The sequence below is a fragment of the Diachasmimorpha longicaudata genome, unplaced genomic scaffold (assembly GCF_034640455.1).
Source record: "Diachasmimorpha longicaudata isolate KC_UGA_2023 unplaced genomic scaffold, iyDiaLong2 ctg00000188.1, whole genome shotgun sequence".
In the NCBI taxonomy this organism is placed as follows: Eukaryota; Metazoa; Arthropoda; class Insecta; order Hymenoptera; family Braconidae; genus Diachasmimorpha; species Diachasmimorpha longicaudata.
Window position 1 is genome coordinate 11,131 of NW_026973982.1, and position 23,561 is coordinate 34,691.

Genomic DNA, 23,561 nt, shown 5'->3' on the forward strand with positions numbered 1-23,561 from the left:
TTGATACTCGAAAATCAATTCGAACTATCGCTGAAAAGATGCTCACGTCATGTTCTCACTCAGAAAATACCGCGTACACTTGGAAAAGGACGAAGAAAATGAAAACAAAATATTTAAAAGAGAGGTCACAATCTTGCTGACCAACACTAAACAACAGATATTCAAAATACCTTACATGCGTAAACCAAGCATTCTACACGATCGTGACGACGATGGGAAGTTCCACAGGATAATGGAGACTACAACGGAGCGAGCATGCAGTAGAAGTACTCTCTACAGTGCAAAGCAGCATAACCATCATCATACTGGAAATGGGAGCCCAAGATATCCAAGTCAAGCAATAATTCAAAATCAATGAAAACGAATACCGGAATCCAACCTCCGCTACTAACAAGAAGTACGAATGCAAGATATGAGTGGAGAACGAGAACAAATCGCAGAAAATTGAATACCAAAATTGAACAGCATACAGATAGACCTGTCACAGCACCATTGGATGAACGAAACCTTCCTTACCATATGAAAGTCCCCATACCTTTCTAATAATCCTAGCCAAAGAAAACAACAAATGTACGTACTATGACCAGACTTCAGCAGTTGATCCGCAGGCATTAGTCGATCCATGATACCAAAACGGACAACAGAACAGCAAGGAGCTAAGGATACCGAAGAACACGAGCGGAACAGGATCAGAAGATTATTATTTTACTACACTGTATCTCTTATTATGATATATCATGTTCAATTACATTAAAGTCCAATACTTAAGATCTATGGGTACCTCGCAAACGTGACAATACGTAATTTAACTATACGAAAGTGACTTGGACCACTTAACACTACGCTTAAGCCTATAATAATTTAAAAATCAAATAATCAAACATATATTGGGCAAAAATATTTCATGAAATTTAAATATTCTATATCTATCTATATATGTTCACTGCAAGCAATACCTGGGTTTACTCAATTGGGAAGTAACCACTTATAAGCACCTCCCTTTTTCTCAATAATACCTACACGAATATATATCTAAATCAAACCTACGATTACAGAATACATAAAATGGATCCGTCAATCCGATACAGGACGTTACGAGCGTCCTTAATACTGAATTATCCTGTTAGTCTGAGGAATCAAATATATAATAAACTGACTACGTACGCCACAAAAATCGCAGACTGCAGAAAAGCAAGGGAAAAACCGGCAGCGCTTAACAATTTAACAGAAAATCTCGAAGAAATACTCAAACCACTACACATCGCTGTCATACAAGGAGTACTATTTGGCAACATGCACTTTATAAAATTGGACACGAATCCTCAAATCATGAAATTTTACATGAATGACGAATACGATTGGCGCAAGGAAGCCAAACTGTGTCGACAAATAATTAAAACATTTAAAAGACTACTGAAATGAAGAAAAAACTAGGAACATTAAATACGTGAAGTGGGATTGCAAGAGTCAGTGCATCAAATAATTAGAGATTAAATAGTGAAATACTTGAATCGAATAGTTAAAATCAATCAAATACTGTCAAACATGCAACGCTTAGATAAAAATAAATTATAATATGTTTAATTGAATTTCAGTGGGTTAGGAGCTTATCCTTTCGAGCTAATGTACCGGAGAATCCCCTGATAGAGTTCATAACGATAAAATATGTAAAAACCACAAAACTATGGAATAAGGACCGTGATTGGTTGATTTTTCACAAAAAAAAAAAGACGAAACTATAATAGACTTTTACAGTTGCTTTTGTCGCTAAAACAGACAAAAGCAACTGCACTCACCATTGTCATGTTACGTATTCACATACGTTTTCTATGAATGATATCCCCTTGAAGCAATTGCAAAATATAAAGGATGAAATCAATCAAATATAAATACTAAATACCGCTATAAATTACTGATCATATATTTCAACCAGAGGTCATGTAACAAAACATTCTTAGATGAATGACCAAAAGGATTCTATATATAAATAAGAATAAAGAAATGAAAAGATAGAAACATTGACGGAGGACGGAACAGTATTTCTCCCTCTGACGTCGCAAGCCGATGACCTTTAATACAATCATTGCACAGAATAAATAAATGATTACTTAAAATAAAAATAATTCGGGACCATGAAGGAGCCCACATACCAATGATTAGAAAGAAACTCAGCTTTGCGACGTTAGAACAGGGTTAAACCGCGAGGACGAGTAACGCACCCTCTCAAAAATGACGAAATCTTGGAAATTTCCACGTATATATTGATACGAGTCAATCTAAGAATGATGTGACTCCGATTGAAATAAATGAAAAGACAAACGAAGAATGAAATACAAAAGAGAAATCATAATTCTGAAAAATAGAAGCAATTGCAAAGTATAAATACCGCTATAAATAACTGATCATATATATCAACCAGAGGTCATGTAACGAAACATTCTTAGATGAATGACCAAAAGGATTCTATATATAAATAAAAATAAAGAAATGAAAAGATAGAAACATTGACGGAGGACGGAACAGTATTTCTCCCTCTGACGTCGCAAGCCGATGACCTTTAATACAATCATTGCACAGAATAAATAAATGATTACTTAAAATAAAAATAATTCGGGACCATACAGGAGCCCACATACCAATGATTAAAAGAAACTCAGCTTTGGGACGTTAGAACAGGGTTAAACCGCGAGGACGAGTAACGCACCCTCTCAAAAATGACGAAATCTTGGAAATTTCCACGTATATATTGATACGAGTCAATCTAAGAATGATATGACTCCGATTGAAATAAATGAAAAGAAAAACGAATAATTTAAATACAAAAGAGAAATCATAATTCAGAAAAATAGATAAATTCGACTGTTGCATCAAAAAGGATGCATGAAAAGTCAAGAAATAACGTAAACTAAATATTCCATAAGACAATGGCCATGAAAAGTTATGAAAAAATAGAATTTGTTAATAAACAATTAACAAACATTTATAACAACAAAATGCAAATCAGTGGAAAAGAAAGAACGATCACCGGGGTAAGCACCCACCAAAAATCTTTTCTTAATCTTCATAAACAGTTGAGATATTTATTTTTGAAGTTTCATACAGACACATACAAGCCCATGTATCCGTGTGTCCACAAAACTTTGGAAAATTCTAGCGTACGCATTATTGATGATGGAGAAATGGTTTCCATACAAAAGGGACTCCATATTCTGAAAACTATTTATTTCACTCATAAAAATAATAAAATTTATTAACAAATATAATTGTTGTAAACAAAATATACATGAAATATTCTACGAACAATTCACAAAAATCGTAAAAGGAAGTTCTGTAGATCCTAAATATGTATTTCAAAAATCTCTTCTTAATCTTCATAAATAGTGAAGATATTCATTTTTAAACTTTTACACACACCCACACATACAAACCCATGTATCGGTGTGTCCACAAAAACTTTGGAAAATTCTAGCGTCCGCATTATTGACGATAGAGAAATGGTTTCCAGACAAAAAAGGACTCCATATATTGAAAACTATTTATTCCATTCATAAAAATGATAAAAATTATTAACAAATATAATTGTTGTAAACAAAACGTACATGAAAAATCCTGTAAACAATTCAGAAAAATCGTAAAAGGAAGTTCAGTAGATCCTTGATATGTAACAAAAAAAATCTTTTCTTAATCTTCATAAACAGTGAAGATATTGATTTTTAAATAATTCACACTATACACACACACTCAAATCCTTGTATCGGTGTATGCAAATAAAGTTCGAGAATTGATAGCGCTTTCCCTATGGGACATATGCAAAAACATCCCATATAGAAACTACGGCATAAATTGTGAACTACAAAAATATGTAATAAAAAATTGTAAAAGTCAATAGACAAAACTGAATGTCTATTGACATGTCATTAAGAATTACCCCTAAAAAATCTAAAATTGGCGAAATTAGTGCATTTAAATAACAAGAACAAGAATATGAAAGAAAATTAAACAAAACTCAACAATTTAAACATGTCAATTTTGATAAATTAGCGATCTTAATTGTAAATGTTAATAACCACGAAATTAATGAACGAATTGCTACCGAAAAATCCATAAAAATAGTCCACTGAATCCTCTAACGACTGAGCCATTGATTAGATTTTTCACGTTATAAACAACGCCATTAAAAGTTAATAAACATTTTTCAAGGTCAAGTCAATATCTCCGAAAGTTGTATAGTTAAGAAAATGAAAATTTATGGAAAAATGCTATAAAATGTGGACATTTGAATGGATGAATAATTGTTCCTGATTACTGAAAAATACTATTGTTATTAACAATTGAAATGTTATAAAAAATTGTCAAAAAAGTTTTAATACTAGAATCGTATTTCTAGACCAAAAATAGGGTCAAAAACGAATTTTGTCAAATTTGTCAAGAGACAATGTCAATAGACAAAAATTGCTTATAGTAGTACCATGAGGATGCCAAAAGGATCCATTTAAGCTATAGTGAAAATCACGTTCAAAAATTAATTTTAAAACAGAAAAATCATTGTCAAAATATCAGAAATAATTTTTAAGAATTAAAAATGTAAAAATGAAAAATGTAATAAGGCATAAGAGAATGTCACAGCATTAGATGAGACTACACACAGAACATATGAATACGCATCACGCGCCATCCCTACTCTCAGTCAAGTGGAGTTGCACGTTAAACGAAGCATCCCCACCATCCCTACTACTGGATAGCGTGCGCCAACGATCGACGCGGTGAATAATCGGTCAGAGTAGTCTCAGTGCCGCAGAGAAACGGCAGTTCAACTTCAACATCAGCCAGCAGCAGTCATCTCTCCGAAGAGCTCCGGGAACATTAAATCGACTAAGTTCCAAATTATTTTTGGACTTAGAAAATATTTCGTGAGTTGTGGACTTGGAAAAATTTCGTGAGTTATGAACTTAGAATAATTTTGCCTTCTGCACTCTTGAACTTAGAATAATTTGGCCTTCTGCACTCTTGAACTTAGAATAATTTGGCCTTCTGCACCGTTGAATTTATGATAATTTTGCTGTCTGCACTGTTGAACTCACAATTATTTTACCTTTCGCATTTTTCGACATAAGATTCATTTACATGAAATATTTTTCTAAAGCCACCATTCACTTTAATTATTAAATTTAAACATGTCAAGTCTCAAACAAGTAAAGAATTTGTGGTGAATAAAAAAGAAGTGATACCAAGTGTTGTGAAAAAGTGTTAACTTCCCCATCACACAAATCATACCGAGAAATTTTGCCGAGGCGACCCAAGACGCTCGTTTAAGAACGGTGGCTTGCGAACCCCACGAGAATTTATCGGTTGACTTACGTGAAAAATCACTCTTGAATAGAATTAATTGATAAATTTTGCCGAGGCGACCCAAGACGCTCGTTTAAATAACGGTGCCTTGCGAACCCCACGAGAATTTAACAATTGAATCTTTCATTGCATAATTTTTTATAGAATTAATTGATAAATTTTGCCGAGGCGACCCAAGATGCTCGTTTACGAACGGTCTCTTGCGAACCCCACGAGAATTTAACAATTAACTCTTTCATTCCAAATCTTCAGTAAAATTAATTGATAAATTTTGCCGAGGCGACCCAAGATGCTCGTTTACGAACGGTCTCTTGCGAACCCCACGAGAATTTAACAATTAAATAATGTAATCTAAAAACAAACCGCACTCTTAGTGAAGTGAACCAACGATTAAAAATACAGTTTTCGTTCGATATATATATATTTATTAATTTTGTTTCTCTCGGAAATCCAGAAAAGAAAACGTCAATAAGTGAAATCAAAAAAAAAAACTTTATTCAAAAAGACTACAGAAAACGTATCATCCATCCAGCCAAGCAGCCGTCCAGACAGCGACCCAAAGGACTAATTATAAAAGAAACAACGAAAGTGAGTAACGTGAGGAAAACATTTATTCTTTCTACCCGGATGTCGTTTGATATTCCAAAAAAGGAAAGTTTAACCACTATTTACGGTTTTCGGTAAATTCTCAACGTTAAAATAAATCAATCTAGCATGTCCTTCTTAAAATCGGCAAGTCAAATTTTAATCGGCTACCGCTCGACGGTTAAAAATTGTTATTTCGGCTTCCCTAAATTACTAAGATCAAAAACGGAAGGACAATATTGAAACAATGACACCAACTGAGATTTTATTTCTTTTAATAACACCAAATTCACCGGAAATACGTAACAGTCGTAAAAACGCATATGTATAATCGACTTTTTCTCGAAGACAAATCGTTCAAACGCAAACTTGGCGCATTGCACTCGTGTAGTTCGACGAGACGGAGCTATTGCACGCGGTTTCATCGGCCTACGACAATTTGTACTCAAGTTATATGCCATCATATCGAACACGCATATCAACTTCTATGATTGAGTTTTGCGTGAGCTGTGGTCGCGAAGAAAACGATGTTGCATCAGTTTCCTTGGCTATTCGGCGTGCTGAAACCGAATATGATGCCAGATTTTGTCTAGGTGCAGCCAAAAAAAAGTGATTCCCACGATGTCGTAAAAACGCATATGTATAATCGACTTTTTCACGAAGACAAATCGTTCAAACGCAAACTTGGCGCATTGCACTCGTGTAGTTCGACGAGACGGAGCTATTGCACGCGGTTTCATCGGCCTACGACAATGTGTACTCAAGTTATTGTTACGTATTCACATACGTTTTCTATGAATGATATTCCCTTGAAGCAATTGCAAAGTATAAACGATGAAATCAATCAAATATGAATACTAAATACCGCTATAAATTACTGATCATATATTTCAACCAGAGGTCATATAACAAAACATTCTTAGATGAATGACCAAAAGGATTCTATATATAAATAAAAATAAAGAAATGAAAAGATAGAAACATTGACGGAGGACGGAACAGTATTTCTCCCTCTGACGTCGCAAGCCGATGACCTTTAATACAATCATTGCACAGAATAAATAAATGATTACTTAAAATAAAAATAATTCGGGACCATACAGGAGCCCACATACCAATGATTAAAAGAAACTCAGCTTTGGGACGTTAGAACAGGGTTAAACCGCGAGGACGAGTAACGCACCCTCTCAAAAATGACGAAATCTTGGAAATTTCCATGTATATATTGATATGAGTCAATCTAAGAATGATATGACTCCGATTGAAATAAATGAAAAGACAAACGAATAATTTAAATACAAAAGAGAAATCATAATTCAGAAAAATAGATAAATTCGACTATTGCATCAAAAAGGATACATGAAAAGTCAAGAAATAACGTAAACTAAATATTCCATAAGACAATGGCCATGAAAAGTTATGAAAAAATAGAATTTGTTAATAAACAATTAACAAACATTTATAACAACAAAATGAAAATCAGTGGAAAAGAAAGAACGATCACCGGGGTAAGCACCCTCCAAAAATCTCTTCTTAATCTGCATAAACAGTTGAGATATTTATTTTTGAAGTTTCATACACACACATACAAGCCCATGTATCCGTGTGTCCACAAAACTTTCGAAAATTCTAGCGTACGCATTATTGATGATAGAGAAATGGTTTCCATACAAAAGGGACTCCATATTCTGAGAACTATTCATTTCACTCATAAAAATAATAAAATTTATTAACAAATATAATTGTTGTAAACAAAATATACATGAAATATTCTACGAACAATTCAGAAAAATCGTAAAAGGAAGTTCTGTAGATCCTTGATATGTAACTAAAAAATCTCTTCTTAATCTTCATAAATAGTGAAGATATTCATTTTTAAACTTTTACACACACACACATAGAAACCCATGTATCGGTGTGTCCACAAAAACTTTGGAAAATTCTAGCGTCCGCATTATTCACGATAGAGAAATGGTTTCCAGACAAAAGGGACTCCATATATTGAAAACTATTTATTCCATTCATAAAAATGATAAAAATTATTAACAAATATAATTGTTGTAAACAAAACGTACATGAAAAATCCTGTAAACACTTCAGAAAAATCGTAAAAGGAAGTTCAGTAGATCCTTGATATGTAACAAAAAAATCTTTTCTTAATCTTCATAAACAGTGAAGATATTGATTTTTAAATAATTCACACGATACACACACACTCAAATCCTTGTATCGGTGTATGCAAATAAAGTTCGAGAATCGTTAGCGCCTTCCCTATGGGACATATGCAAAAACATCCCATATAGAAACTATGGCATAAATTATGAACTACAAAAATGTGTAATAAAAAATTGTAAAAGTCAATAGACAAAACTGAATGTCTATTGACATGTCATTAGGAATTACCCCTAAAAAAATCTAAAATTGGCGAAATTAGCGCATTTAAATAACAAGAACAAGAATATGAAAGAAAATTAAACAAAACTCAACAATTTAAACATGTCAATTTTAATAAATTAGCGATCTTAATTGTAAATATTAATAACCACGAAATTAATGAACGAATTTCTACCGAAAAATCCATAAAAATAGTCCACTGAATCCTCTAACGACTGAGCCATTGATTAGATTTTTCACGTTATAAACAACGCCATTAAAAGTTAATAAACATTTTTCAAGGTCAAGTCAATATCTCCGAAAGTTGTATAGTTAAGAAAATGAAAATTTATGGAAAAATGCTATAAAATGTGGACATTTGAATGGATGAATAATTGTTCCTGATTACTGAAAAATACTATTGTTATTAACAATTGAAATGTTATAAAAAATTGTCAAAAAAGTTTTAATACTAGAATCGTATTTCTAGACCAAAAATAGGGTCAAAAACGAATTTTGTCAAATTTGTCAAGAGACAATGTCAATAGACAAAAATTGCTTATAGTAGTACCATGAGGATGCCAAAAGGATCCATTTAAGCTATAGTGAAAATCACGTTCAAAAATTAATTTTAAAACAGAAAAATCATTGTCAAAATATCAGAAATAAATTTTAAGAATTAAAAATGTAAAAATGAAAAATGTAATAAGGCATAAGAGAATGTCACAGCATTAGATGAGACTACACACAGAACATATGAATACGCATCACGCGCCATCCCTACTCTCAGTCAAGTGGAGTTGCACGTTAAACGAAGCATCCCCACCATCCCTACTACTGGATAGCGTGCGCCAACGATCGACGCGGTGAATAATCGGTCAGAGTAGTCTCAGTGCCGCAGAGAAACGGCAGTTCAACTTCAACATCAGCCAGCAGCAGTCATCTCTCCGAAGAGCTCCGGGAACATTAAATCGACTAAGTTCCAAATTATTTTTGGACTTAGAAAATATTTCGTGAGTTGTGGACTTGGAAAAATTTCGTGAGTTATGAACTTAGAATAATTTTGCCTTCTGCACTCTTGAACTTAGAATAATTTGGCCTTCTGCACTCTTGAACTTAGAATAATTTGGCCTTCTGCACCGTTGAATTTATGATAATTTTGCTGTCTGCACTGTTGAACTCACAATTATTTTACCTTTCGCATTTTTCGACATAAGATTCATTTACATGAAATATTTTTCTAAAGCCACCATTCACTTTAATTATTAAATTTAAACATGTCAAGTCTCAAACAAGTAAAGAATTTGTGGTGAATAAAAAAGAAGTGATACCAAGTGTTGTGAAAAAGTGTTAACTTCCCCATCACACAAATCATACCGAGAAATTTTGCCGAGGCGACCCAAGACGCTCGTTTAAGAACGGTGGCTTGCGAACCCCACGAGAATTTATCGGTTGACTTACGTGAAAAATCACTCTTGAATAGAATTAATTGATAAATTTTGCCGAGGCGACCCAAGACGCTCGTTTAAATAACGGTGCCTTGCGAACCCCACGAGAATTTAACAATTGAATCTTTCATTGCATAATTTTTTATAGAATTAATTGATAAATTTTGCCGAGGCGACCCAAGATGCTCGTTTACGAACGGTCTCTTGCGAACCCCACGAGAATTTAACAATTAACTCTTTCATTCCAAATCTTCAGTAAAATTAATTGATAAATTTTGCCGAGGCGACCCAAGATGCTCGTTTACGAACGGTCTCTTGCGAACCCCACGAGAATTTAACAATTAAATAATGTAATCTAAAAACAAACCGCACTCTTAGTGAAGTGAACCAACGATTAAAAATACAGTTTTCGTTCGATATATATATATTTATTAATTTTGTTTCTCTCGGAAATCCAGAAAAGAAAACGTCAATAAGTGAAATCAAAAAAAAAACTTTATTCAAAAAGACTACAGAAAACGTATCATCCATCCAGCCAAGCAGCCGTCCAGACAGCGACCCAAAGGACTAATTATAAAAGAAACAACGAAAGTGAGTAACGTGAGGAAAACATTTATTCTTTCTACCCGGATGTCGTTTGATATTCCAAAAAAGGAAAGTTTAACCACTATTTACGGTTTTCGGTAAATTCTCAACGTTAAAATAAATCAATCTAGCATGTCCTTCTTAAAATCGGCAAGTCAAATTTTAATCGGCTACCGCTCGACGGTTAAAAATTGTTATTTCGGCTTCCCTAAATTACTAAGATCAAAAACGGAAGGACAATATTGAAACAATGACACCAACTGAGATTTTATTTCTTTTAATAACACCAAATTCACCGGAAATACGTAACAAAAATGGTGCTAAGTGTGGGGTTTTTCTCAGTCACTTTTTCGTTTTTTTTTATTGCATTAGTTGGCTGGTCGCACACATAATATTAATCTAATGAATTTTAGCACTTTTAACGCCTATCATCCTAGAAGATACGATATACTGACCAATGTTCGTTTTTCGTTTCATCGTTCATTTTATTTTACTCGAGTTTTTTTGTTCTCAAAGAAAAAAAAAAAAATAAATAAATCTCAAAAAATAATCGATTAATTCAACTCGTTACCATATATATATATTCATATAGATTCATTGGTTTTTGATTTTAAAATTACATTAATAAAATTTATATATATAGATATCAATACTTGCATCAATCAAAATGGATAATTACGAAACGAATGTGGGTGAGATACCAGAGCAATTAGAAGAAGCCCGCGAGCTTAATCAACAACTCTTGGAAAGATTGAAATTAATCGAAGAACAGGCCCAAATAATTAAAGACCTGCAAGCTTCAGTAAAACAATTGAAAGAATGTCAAACACAGACTAGTAATTCTCCGTCGGAAGGAGATTTTGAACGACCCAATATTTCAAATCAAAATTATTTGGCAACTAACGTAATTCTGGATGAAATGGCTACCCTTAAGAATGACATAGATTTATTGAAAAATCAAACTGCACAATCACAACCCAGCAATACACTTATCAATGCGCACTACATTCCGAGTAGAATCACAGTTAAAGACGCACTCTCGTATATACCTTCTTTTGACGGTTACAATATAACAGTTACACAATTTATGAGAGCTTGCAATCGTGCATGCTCTATGCTCGACCAGTCTACCGTTCCCATGTTTTTAGCACTTGTTCGTCAGAAATTTAAAGGACGTGCACGAATAACCTTAGAAAATTTGGAATATCAAACACCTCTGGAACTTGAAACTAATTTACGCAACTTTTTTGATCCTTATAAAACTGCAAATGAATTGAAAGCAGCGCTTGAGAATGTTTGCAAGAAATCGCAAGAGCATGTTGTAGATTACATTAACCACGTTAAAAGCCTCTATTCTGATGTAATTAAAACTGAAACGCTTGAAAGAGAATATTTAACAGTAGAAGATGTCACTAAACTTGAAAAAGATACTATTAGAGCCTTTCTGAATGGTCTTCCACCTTCGCTTCGTATCCAATGCTTATCTAAACCCCATACGACTCTAGATGAAACATTTAAAAATACAATCGAAGTGTATAAAATCCACGAACGCGACATGACTCGATTTCACGAGCCCCAAAATTTTATTGGCACAACTCAAACTAACTCACACAGCTCTGGAGTTAATGCAAACATTCCACAAGAGGACAACCGCGTTTTCAATCGACGGGACAACGAAACTTCACATCGAAACGGGTTCAGCAAAACACCACAAGGGTTTAGTAACTCAAAAGCAATATCTCAAAATAGATATCACAATAATCATCCCAGGAATTTCAGCAACCCAGGTTCATGGAATAATCATCGCTTTTCTGCAAATCGAAACAATTTTAGTTCCTTTAATAATACTGGTACTCAAAATTATTCAAGTAATAGCAATTTTGGGCAGGAAAACGGCAATAAACCAAGCTATATACCGGGAGTTTTTTGTGAATTATGTCGATCGCCAGGGCATAACTTGAGTAACTGTAGAAAGTTAGCTTACATGAACAGACAAAAAGAAATGAATTCAAAAAATGGCCAACTCCCCGAACAGAATATTGGCGGGTTTACGGGGAGCAATCCGAATCAAATCCCGTCACTATCTCAAAACCCGTGCAACCAATCGAGCGAAAATCAAATCCAACCGAATTTCCCCTCGACTTCGGGAACAACCACGGGAACTCAATAAAACGCGATTGCACACTACGAAGTTCTAAATTAAATATTCAGGACACTTTGAAAAGCGCAATTAATAGTAATATAAATATTTCCGGAGCGGATCTAGCGAAAATCCCGATCAAAACCATAGAAGAATTATACGTCGATCAAAGAGCACGAACAATTAATGCCATCAAAACACATGAAGGGCTTAGGGCGTTATGGGAACAAAAACCATCATTAATGCGGTACGGACTCGGATATCATGAAGAATTGAGACAGAAATCCCGGGGGTTAAAAAAAGTACAGGACTCAGTTAATAATAATCAATTCGAAAAAAATAATTCAGAGACGAACGTTAACATTAATTGTATACCTGACGAACCGATTAATGCGATAGTTTCCCCAGTAGAATCAGAGATTAAAATTTCCACAGAAAATACAAAAATAAATTCCGATTGTTCCATTAACACCACTGCGCGGCGCGCGTCTGAACAACTATCTAACGCTAATGAATCCGTAGCTACAAATCCTCCCAATCGAACACATACGGAATCAAATAACCCTAAAACATCATCAATTGAAACTAGCGATGTCCATCATCTAAAAGAAGCACAATTAGACACGGAAAAATCAATTGAAAATCTCAGATTAACCGCGCCCGTAAAACCCAATGGATCTAGTGAGAGGACTACTGCAGAAAAACTTCTCGATTCGAAAGGACAGACAGAATTAAAGCCTTATTCTCGTATTGCTCACGTGCAAATTGGAAAAACAAAGATCGCGTCCGTTACATTATACTCATCACAATTAAAATTACCAACGGTGATGATGATCGATAGTGGTGCGGAAGTCAATTTAATTAAAATCAGCGCTCTTAATTTTCACGCCCCAATGAATAACAAAGACATTATTGAGCTTCACGGTATTACTGACAATTTTATTAAAACCCTTGGAACCGTTTTAATTAACATTGATAACTATTCCATAAAATTTCATGTAGTGAGCGACAATCTTCCTATAATTCAGGCCGGAATTATTGGCGCAGAATTTTTCCATGAGTTCAGAGCCACTCTTTCGTATGAATCTAAAACTTTTTCTTTCCATAATGTAGTGATGGAAATAACTTACGACGACTATCAAACAATTCCTAAAAATTCTTCCTGTGCATTTACAGTTCAATTAACCAAAGATTCACCCACGGTTGGCCTTATCTCGGATATTTACATTGCAGACAAGGTTTCCATAATTGGAAGTCCAGAATTGAATATTCAAGGAAACGCATACATCAGAGCTATCAATCAAAGTGATCAAGATTTGACCTTGCCTACGCCTGTGATTAAGATGGGCCAGTGTAGTTGGTTAACATGTAGAGGAGAGACTGATGCACAGCGCGAACTGATCCGCGAAAACAATTTTCAAGAAGAGCCTAATTCTCATATTCAAAAACTCGACTATCTAAGTCACAAGCCAAATTGGTTCGCAAGTCCACCTCTCGATACTATTCCCATTAATGTAGTCTCAAGCGATAAACTCACTGCTGAACGTGCAAAATCTATACAAAACCTCCTCTATCTCGATCATTTGACTGAAACAGAAAATACTGTAATTACTGAACTCATTAGCCAACACCAAGACCTTTTTGTTCTTAATGGCGAAGCTTTAGGTGCTACAAATGCTATTTTTCATCAAATTAATACAATAGATGACGTACCTGTATTCAAACGACAATATAGATTCCCTCCTATTCACAAAGACGAAATTATAAAACAATGTACAGAATTAGAGGCAAGAGGTATAATTAAACCATCCGATTCGCCCTATAGTTCTCCCATTTGGATAGTTCCGAAAAAGGAAGATTCCTTAGGAAATAAAAGATGGAGAATGGTAATTGACTACCGATCTCTCAATGAAAAAACCATCGGGGACGCCTACCCTCTCCCAAACATTAATGAAATATTAGACCAGTTGGGAAATGCCCAATATTTCTCAAGCTTTGACCTTGCTAGTGGATTCCATCAAATCCCTATTCATCCTAATGACACACATAAAACCGCATTCTCTACACCCTATCAGCACTATGAGTTTACGCGCATGCCCTTCGGTCTCAAAAACGCACCCCCAACATTCCAAAGAATGATGGATAAAGTCCTAATTGGATTACAGGGTAAAGAATTATTCGTCTACATGGATGATATAGTGATCTATTCTCAGACTCTTGAAGAGCATGTTCGAAAGTTTCAAAATTTAAGTGAGCGCTTACGAAAGGCTGGTTTGCAACTCGAACCGGATAAATGTCACTTTTTAAAGAAAGAGATCAATTATCTGGGACACATTATATCATCTGATGGAGTACGTCCGGAACCAAAAAAATTAACAGCTGTCCAAAATTTTCCAAGACCAACCAATCAGAAAAATATCAGACAATTTCTTGGCCTAACCGGGTATTACCGTCGATTCATCCCAAATTATGCAAAAATCGCCAAACCTTTAACCTCTCTCCTAATGAAAGACAAGAAATTTCAATGGGGCGACGAGGAAAACAAAGCCTTTAGTAATTTACGGAACGCGCTGTGCAAATCTCCCATACTGCAATATCCAGATTTCACCAAGGAGTTTGTAATCACGACAGATGCTTGCGGATACGGCATTGCCGGAATTCTCAGTCAAGGAGAGATTGGTAAAGATCTTCCAATTGCCTATATCTCAAGAGTATTAGGAAAATCAGAAAGAAATTACTCAACTATAGAAAAGGAAATGCTTGCTATCATTTATGCGGTAAACTACTTTCGACCTTATGTCTACGGTCGGAAATTTACATTAGTTACAGACCACAGGCCTTTGACTTGGATTAATTCGGTGTCGTCGCCAAATTCTAGAATTGTTAGGTGGAGACTAAGTATGCAGGATTTTGATTACCGAATAGTATATAAACCAGGGTTAGTGAACGCAAATGCTGATGCTTTATCTAGAAATATTCCATTTAATAACGAAACAGAATGCGACAACGATGATACTTTGTTAGATATAAAAAGAATTTTCACGATTGATTCTGACACCTCTTCTAGTGATTCAATATTTACGGCCCCAGCAAAACGAAAAAAGAAAGAGGTAACAAAAGCACTGACGAAAAGATCTCGTGTGGGAAGCGATGATATTGATATAGCAGTAGATAACAGCACGAAATCAGAGGACAGTGAGAATGTAGGTAGAAATAAAAGAAGTAATATAGCTGACGAAGATATCACGCAACAGACAGGCTCAAGTAGCGCGACGGAAATCTTAGCCGAACATCCGGCATCTGAACCCCTGATATCACCTGAAGGAAATGACTCAGATAACGAACATAATCACAGTGAGCTATCCAGTAACGGTGGATTAGCGGAGAGCGAACGCAGCTCTGAGTCATATCCTGCAAGCGTTGCAAATAATCAAGACATCGACCCATCCCACTATTTACCCCCAGCCGCTTGTGATGAATTAGATGAAACATTTTTTGATGACGGGTCTCTAGGGTTAGCAGACTTTACTGAAATTATGTCCGACATGTTCATATCCCCAGAGGATGCACAAGATAACAACTCGACTGATATACTCAGAACAGATTCTATTAGCAATCATGAGAATGAAGCAGTTGTGGTCGATGTACCTGACTCAGATGATTCAAGCGATTCGAGCGAAGAAATATTCCCAACAGCTCGCGTTCCATTCGAGAATCAACGACAAAGGGAAAATAAAGAAAGACTACCACCAAATTCGCGAATAATTTCGGATCAGGTAATTGAATGTCGTGACAATTTAGCCATGCGACAAGACAATTATCTTATCTTTACTTCTATTAGGGGTGAAGCTTGCGATAATGGAGCTCTGGAAATACTGCATACAATCGATTGTCCGATCAATGATCTCACTTTACTCCGTGTAAAAGTTATACCTTATAAGAAAAAACTTACCCTCATCCTACCCCTGCGTAATAATAGGAACAACATAGTGGTCGAAGAAGACATTCGCGAAGGGTTACAATCTGTTCACAACGCAATAATTGATCTCAATATCAAATCAATTAGCATAGCTAAGACTGATCAATTCGACGACGTCCCATGGAATATAATAGAACAAATCCTAGTAGATACATTTGCACCAATTGATGTAAAAATTACAATTTGCACGCAAGAAGTCATAATCCCCAATGAGCATGACCGATCCGAAATCCTACTCGAGTATCACGCTAGCGCGACGAACGGTCATAAAGGTACGACAAAAACTTTTAATCGTCTTAGGCAGAACTTTTTCTGGCCAAGTATGAGACAAGACGTTATCGAACTCATTCGTAATTGCAGGGCATGTCAGCTAAAGAAATTAGTTAGGGTTAAAACGAAACAACCTATGGTTATTACCGACACACCTAAAGCAGCCTTCGACAAAATCGCCATGGATATGGTGGGACCTTTATCGAAAACGAAAAATGATAATATATATATTCTCACCATTCAAGATTTGTTAACTAAATATTCTCTAGCTATACCTTTAAAGAACGGAGATTCTAGAGAAATAGCAATTGCTCTTGTTAAAAATTTTATCTGCTATTTCGGAGCACCAAAAATCATACTCACCGATCAAGGCTCAAATTTTATATCTTGTCTCATGAAAACAATTGCCAAGAAATTTCGAATTAAACAATATCATACTACTGCATATAGACCTCAAAGCAATGGATCCATCGAAAGATCCCACCATGTCCTCATACAATACCTAAAACAGTACGCAGACACCCATACAGATTGGGACGAACTATGTGAATTAGCTTCTTTTGCATATAACACTAGTGTCCACGAGGGAACGGGATACACTCCTCATCAATTAGTATTCGGGAAATTAGCTAGATTACCATCCAGTCAAGCCGCTAATGAGCCAATCGAGCCTACATACGGAGACTATTTGCGCCAACTATTTACGCGAATCAGTAAATTTCAAGAAACAGCAGGACAAAATCTTCATCAAGCAAAACTTAAATCTAAAGAATATTACGATGCGAAAATAAATCCACAACAGCTTAGTGTGGGAAATAAAGTATTTTTGCTTAAAGAACCCAATAAGGGAAAAATGACTGACCAGTATGAAGGTCCTTATAATATTATTGAAATACTAGAAAATTGTAACGTCATAATAAATAGAAATGGAGCCAAGAAAAAGGTTCATATTAATAAGCTACGGTTATCTAAAATGCAAGTTTCTCTCATAACCACATAAATGATAACACAATAGACATTAAGAATAAAAATCTTCAAAAGTTAGAATCATTATTTCAGCTAGAATAACTAATTAATAATTAATAACAAATTATAATCAGAAAATTAGGGTAGTAGGAAAATTGAGTTAGCAAAATCCCAACATCATCCAAAAATGTTACAGATGACTCTAAAAAGGATGATGACGGCTATTCTCGTCCTGTTGTTCATCAACACCCAGGAAATTAATGGATTAGTAGGTTATGATTGTAGTGGGTCTACCTTAAACATCACCTCGTATTCTCTACTCCAGGTGGGGCAATGTCACATCCCCCTTGTTAAACCCAAATCAACAAATGTCAACATCGAACTTATGCAACTTAACAAATATGGACAAATTACGGTCGTAGAATGTCGATTACAATTAGATCGAACAATTCACCGTTGCGGAATGTTTTCCCATGTAGCAATAGTGCACAATTACCGCAGGGAATATTTCGTTGAGCTGGAACAACACGAATGCCAAAAATTACATGATTCCAACTCACTACAGATATCACACAACATTGTAGTCGATGCACTAGTTAAAAATATCACCAATCTTAGACCAATCACAATAGCCGGTAAAGCCGAAGTTGACGGCACATGTCAAGGAAGCCAGTATAATGACCCATTTGGGAATTGGGACGAAGTCATTGTCAACGCAATAGCGCGAATCTACTACACTTCATATGTCACCACTGTCGAATTAATATCCAACAAAGTAACCCTTCAATCGGGAGCCAAATGCGATTTTTTGGCGGGGTCTTGTACAAACTCTCTTGGCACTCAGGCCTTTTGGTCAGTCCAGCCTCCAGACGACTGTAAATTCGGAAAATACACAACGCTATATCGAGGATCAGCTACGAAGATCGAATCAGACAACAGTAACCCGACCACTTATTTAGTTACCACTAGAGACTATACTTTCACATTGGAGCAAAGATCTAAGACATTAACCTGTGGCTACCTTTTGATCCAAACTGAATTACCAAAATTATTTATTATGGAAGTTTCTCCGGGAACCACTTTCCCCACAAATAAGATTATCAATACCGATAATGTGGACTTAATGCAATATGTTAACACGAAAATTGTATACCTCGAACACCACCTTAGAACTCAAGTTAGGAAGCTGTATCACTATATTCGTCTCAGTCAATGCGAAGCCCAAAGAACCTCATTAATGAACGCCCTTAGCACAGCGTCATTTGCACCTGATATATTTGCCTATAACCTCATGAAAGGCCCGGGTTATCATGCAATAACAACAGGAGAATTGGTTTCCATTGTCAAATGCACGGCAGTACCAGTCACCCTCAGAAAGAGTGAAAATTGTTACCAAGAAATGCCAGTTACTTACAACAACGAAAGTTACTTTCTAACCGGAATATCGAGAATGTTGATTAGACATGGAACGGTCATTGACTGCCATTCAGCGATACCTACAGTTTATAGAATTGATGGATATTGGTATGCACTGAACCCTGACCCAATGAAAACCCCAACGCCTGCAACCTTTAACCCTTCTCTACCAATAGAATGGGAATATGAAAAAATAGAAAATTTAGCAACTAGTGGAATTTATAGCGAAACAGATATGGAAAAATTACGTGACCGACTATTAACTCGAGCAGAAGCCGCCACTGTAATGAATAATCTTGTCAGCGCCGCCAATGGTAATGAACTGCCAGCCGGAACTATTTCAATGAAACACCTTTTGAGTAGGGAGATGGTAGAGGAAATGACGGAATCAGCAGCTTATAAGACGTGGGAAAAACTCAAAATATTTGGGAATACAGTATCGATTCTTATAGGAATTGTCACTATTATCCACGTGATAATTGGCATTGCTAATGTGTTCATACATGGTTTTACGCTACACGATGCATTCGGATGGAGCTTCCGTATCCTTGGAGCTTTATTTGGAGGACTTACACATTATTTTATATACAGAACACGTCGAAACCAAACGAATAATTTACCAGAAAACATCGAAGCTCAACCTCTTAACACGGAGATGAGAACACACACCCGGAGAACCACGCCATTGAACACTATAACTACAACAAGTGAACTGCCACGAGCCACCCTTCCTAATCCGATTAATCCGCAATTACTATCGCAAGCACGTATAGCTTTAAGTACTGCCCCAACTAACACAAACTAGTAGAAGTATTTGTTAATAACCATTCTACATAGTGCCAATAAATAGAAAAATAGCCACTCAGAAATCAACAGTGGATTCGATGCTGATCAAGGGGAAATATATTATATGTCTTCCTACTCGTCCGAAATCGTGATGGTCCACAACTATCTTGCACGTTTCAACTATCCTGGTTACATTTACCCTCCTGAATAACTAGCAATTGACTTCACAAATCATTAACAGAATCAACATCAACAACAATCAGCATCAGCATTAGCATTATCAGCAGCAGTATCAGCATCAGAATTAGCATCATCAACGATGAACACCCGATCGGCTGATATTTGCGAGAAGATTCGGCAAATGCAGACGACTATTAGCAAGATGCAAGCTGCTACTGATCAGTTGAGCAACACAATGCATAGGTTATTCAAATACCAAAACACCACAGATTCAAAAATTCTCATGGAAAGAACGATGCGAAATCTACGGTTCCACATGATCTTCCTCAGAACCCTACATGAAGAGCTGCAAACACAAATTACAAATTAAAATAGAAACTCAACAATCATAACCTACACGATTCCATTACACGACGGGGAGAAGGCCGAATTTCAATGGGGTTTGGAGTCAATAAATACTTTGGGAGTGACGATCCAAGGGGTCCCCAGGGAAACGGCGGCGAAATAAGATAGAAAAAAAAAAAAAAAATAAATAACTAAATAAATATTATTTTATAGTATTTTATACAGTATTCGAAACTACTCTTTCTATATTTTTTTTATAATTATCACTAGCATTGTATTCAATGAAATAACCTACATATATATGTATACATATATAGATATAGATTTTTTTTATTTTTCATTCATATGTGCATAAAATCATAATGTCCATATACATTTTTTTTTTATTGGGAGATAATCCCGTACCGAATGTACTCTCAATGCTTTATATCGAGTCAAACATTCATAATCAACATTTGTAGACATTAAAACAAAAACATAACAGAGGTCATTAATATAAATCATGACATATTTAATATCTACACTGTGCGACATTTATTAATTCCTTCAGCATAACAATCAGTAAACCAAAAATTGGACATACATCATAATTTTTGGCAAACTAAGGCTAGGGGAAAAATAACGCGCTTTCAACCAAACTTTTGATTCCAAACGGTATCAAGAATGAAAATAGTTTAGTCAAAAAACATTAGACAAAGTAGATAATAACAGAGCACGCAACATTACCATGCTGCACTTAATATTTTAGACACATAATTTTTTTTTTTCTTTTCCCGACTTTTGCTGTCCGCATCCCTTTTATATAATCTAGGTGAAGGTAGCACTAATCTGCACGAGCACGTATTTGCAATGCACTGAATGCAAAATATAGAGTTATAAATGGAACGAAACGTTTTTTCTTCCGTAAATAAAGAAATAAACGTCTCATATCATTCCAGAATCAGGAATGGACAGACACACGAATGAGCGCCCTCGTATGATTAGGATATGGAGACACCCCAATAAAGAAATCTTAGAGGCGAGGAAAAGGAAACACCGAATATTAATTATCGCGAGACAATTGCAAAAGAAAGTAGAAAAAATGCATAAATTATTAGATGTATTTAAACAATATTGCGAAGCGAAAATCGACGAAATAGAAAATACCGATAGTCACGAAGAATTGGAGGAGATTTCGGCGGACGAAATAGATACAGATAATGATAGCAGATAAAGGTAGGATATTCTTTCTATTACTTCAGGCTTAACTTGAGAAAATGAGAGAAACTTGCAAAATAAAAATAAAAAAATAATACTAAACTTAACTATTCATAATGGCTACTAACGCTTGAATTATAACGGTAAAAGAACGCCGACGGAATGACACAGATCCCGTTAAATAGCCTCACTAAATAAATAATAAAAATTATAATATTCATATACATATGCATATGTATATACATGTATGTATATGCATAACATTAGAATCATACTCATGAAGTAACAATACTGTGGGCTGGCATGAGTTCGAGTATCGATTGTCACCTTTGCGATAACCTGAAAACAAGTGAAGAAATAAGTAGAATATATAATAAAATACTGTAACGATAGGCCACTGACGAGTAGTATGTAAAATTATGAATTGAAGTGTAAGATTTAGAATAAGCCTGAAATTCCTTCAGCATGAATGAGCTGAAACATGCAACGCCCTACAGTTGCGGCTTAAGGTTCCGAATATTGGCACCTAATTCTTCAGGATATCAGGGATCGAACTTGATGTTCTGCGGACCTTCGGCCTGAAAAGAAAAGAAGAAAAGAAAACAACAACGACGAACAAAACACAATCCTATTTTGCTTTCCTTACCTGCTCCCCTATATCCTTCTTCCGACCTCTTGATACTCGAAAATCAATTCGAACTATCGCTGAAAAGATGCTCACGTCATGTTCTCACTCAGAAAATACCGCGTACACTTGGAAAAGGACGAAGAAAATGAAAACAAAATATTTAAAAGAGAGGTCACAATCTTGCTGACCAACACTAAACAACAGATATTCAAAATACCTTACATGCGTAAACCAAGCATTCTACACGATCGTGACGACGATGGGAAGTTCCACAGGATAATGGAGACTACAACGGAGCGAGCATGCAGTAGAAGTACTCTCTACAGTGCAAAGCAGCATAACCATCATCATACTGGAAATGGGAGCCCAAGATATCCAAGTCAAGCAATAATTCAAAATCAATGAAAACGAATACCGGAATCCAACCTCCGCTACTAACAAGAAGTACGAATGCAAGATATGAGTGGAGAACGAGAACAAATCGCAGAAAATTGAATACCAAAATTGAACAGCATACAGATAGACCTGTCACAGCACCATTGGATGAACGAAACCTTCCTTACCATATGAAAGTCCCCATACCTTTCTAATAATCCTAGCCAAAGAAAACAACAAATGTACGTACTATGACCAGACTTCGGCAGTTGATCCGCAGGCATTAGTCGATCCATGATACCAAAACGGACAACAGAACAGCAAGGAGCTAAGGATACCGAAGAACACGAGCGGAACAGGATCAGAAGATTATTATTTTACTACACTGTATCTCTTATTATGATATATCATGTTCAATTACATTAAAGTCCAATACTTAAGATCTATGGGTACCTCGCAAACGTGACAATACGTAATTTAACTATACGAAAGTGACTTGGACCACTTAACACTACGCTTAAGCCTATAATAATTTAAAAATCAAATAATCAAACATATATTGGGCAAAAATATTTCATGAAATTTAAATATTCTATATCTATCTATATATGTTCACTGCAAGCAATACCTGGGTTTACTCAATTGGGAAGTAACCACTTATAAGCACCTCCCTTTTTCGCAATAATACCTACACGAATATATATCTAAATTAAACCTACGATTACAGAATACATAAAATGGATCCATCAATCCGATACAGGACGTTACGAGCGTCCTTAATACTGAATTATCCTGTTAGTCTGAGGAATCAAATATATAATAAACTTACTACGTATTCCACAAAAATCGCAGACTGCAGAAAAGCAAGGGAAAAACCGGCAGCGCTTAACAATTTAACAGAAAATCTCGAAGAAATACTCAAACCACTACACATCGCTG

General features: G+C 35.5%; 1 protein-coding gene across 4 annotated transcripts in view; it reads left to right on the forward strand.

Moving 5' to 3' along the window:
- LOC135172177 (uncharacterized) overlaps positions 1 to 20,071 on the forward strand; it is a 29,643-nt gene extending 9,572 nt beyond the window's left edge. The window contains exons 2-7 of one of the 4 annotated variants that reach the window (XM_064138451.1): positions 1,056 to 4,936; positions 5,804 to 5,937; positions 6,283 to 9,346; positions 10,214 to 10,346; positions 13,657 to 15,159; positions 17,892 to 20,071. In XM_064138451.1, the coding sequence (XP_063994521.1) occupies positions 15,112 to 15,159; positions 17,892 to 19,916 (2,073 nt within the window). In that variant the 5' untranslated portion in view covers positions 1,056 to 4,936; positions 5,804 to 5,937; positions 6,283 to 9,346; positions 10,214 to 10,346; positions 13,657 to 15,111 and the 3' untranslated portion in view covers positions 19,917 to 20,071. Of the gene's footprint in view, positions 1 to 1,055; positions 4,937 to 5,803; positions 5,938 to 6,282; positions 9,347 to 10,213; positions 10,347 to 13,656; positions 15,160 to 17,891 lie in introns of those variants that run through there. The other 3 variants (XM_064138452.1, XR_010300889.1, XR_010300890.1) reach the window with 3 other exon arrangements.
- Positions 20,072 to 23,561: the final 3,490 nt, after the last annotated feature.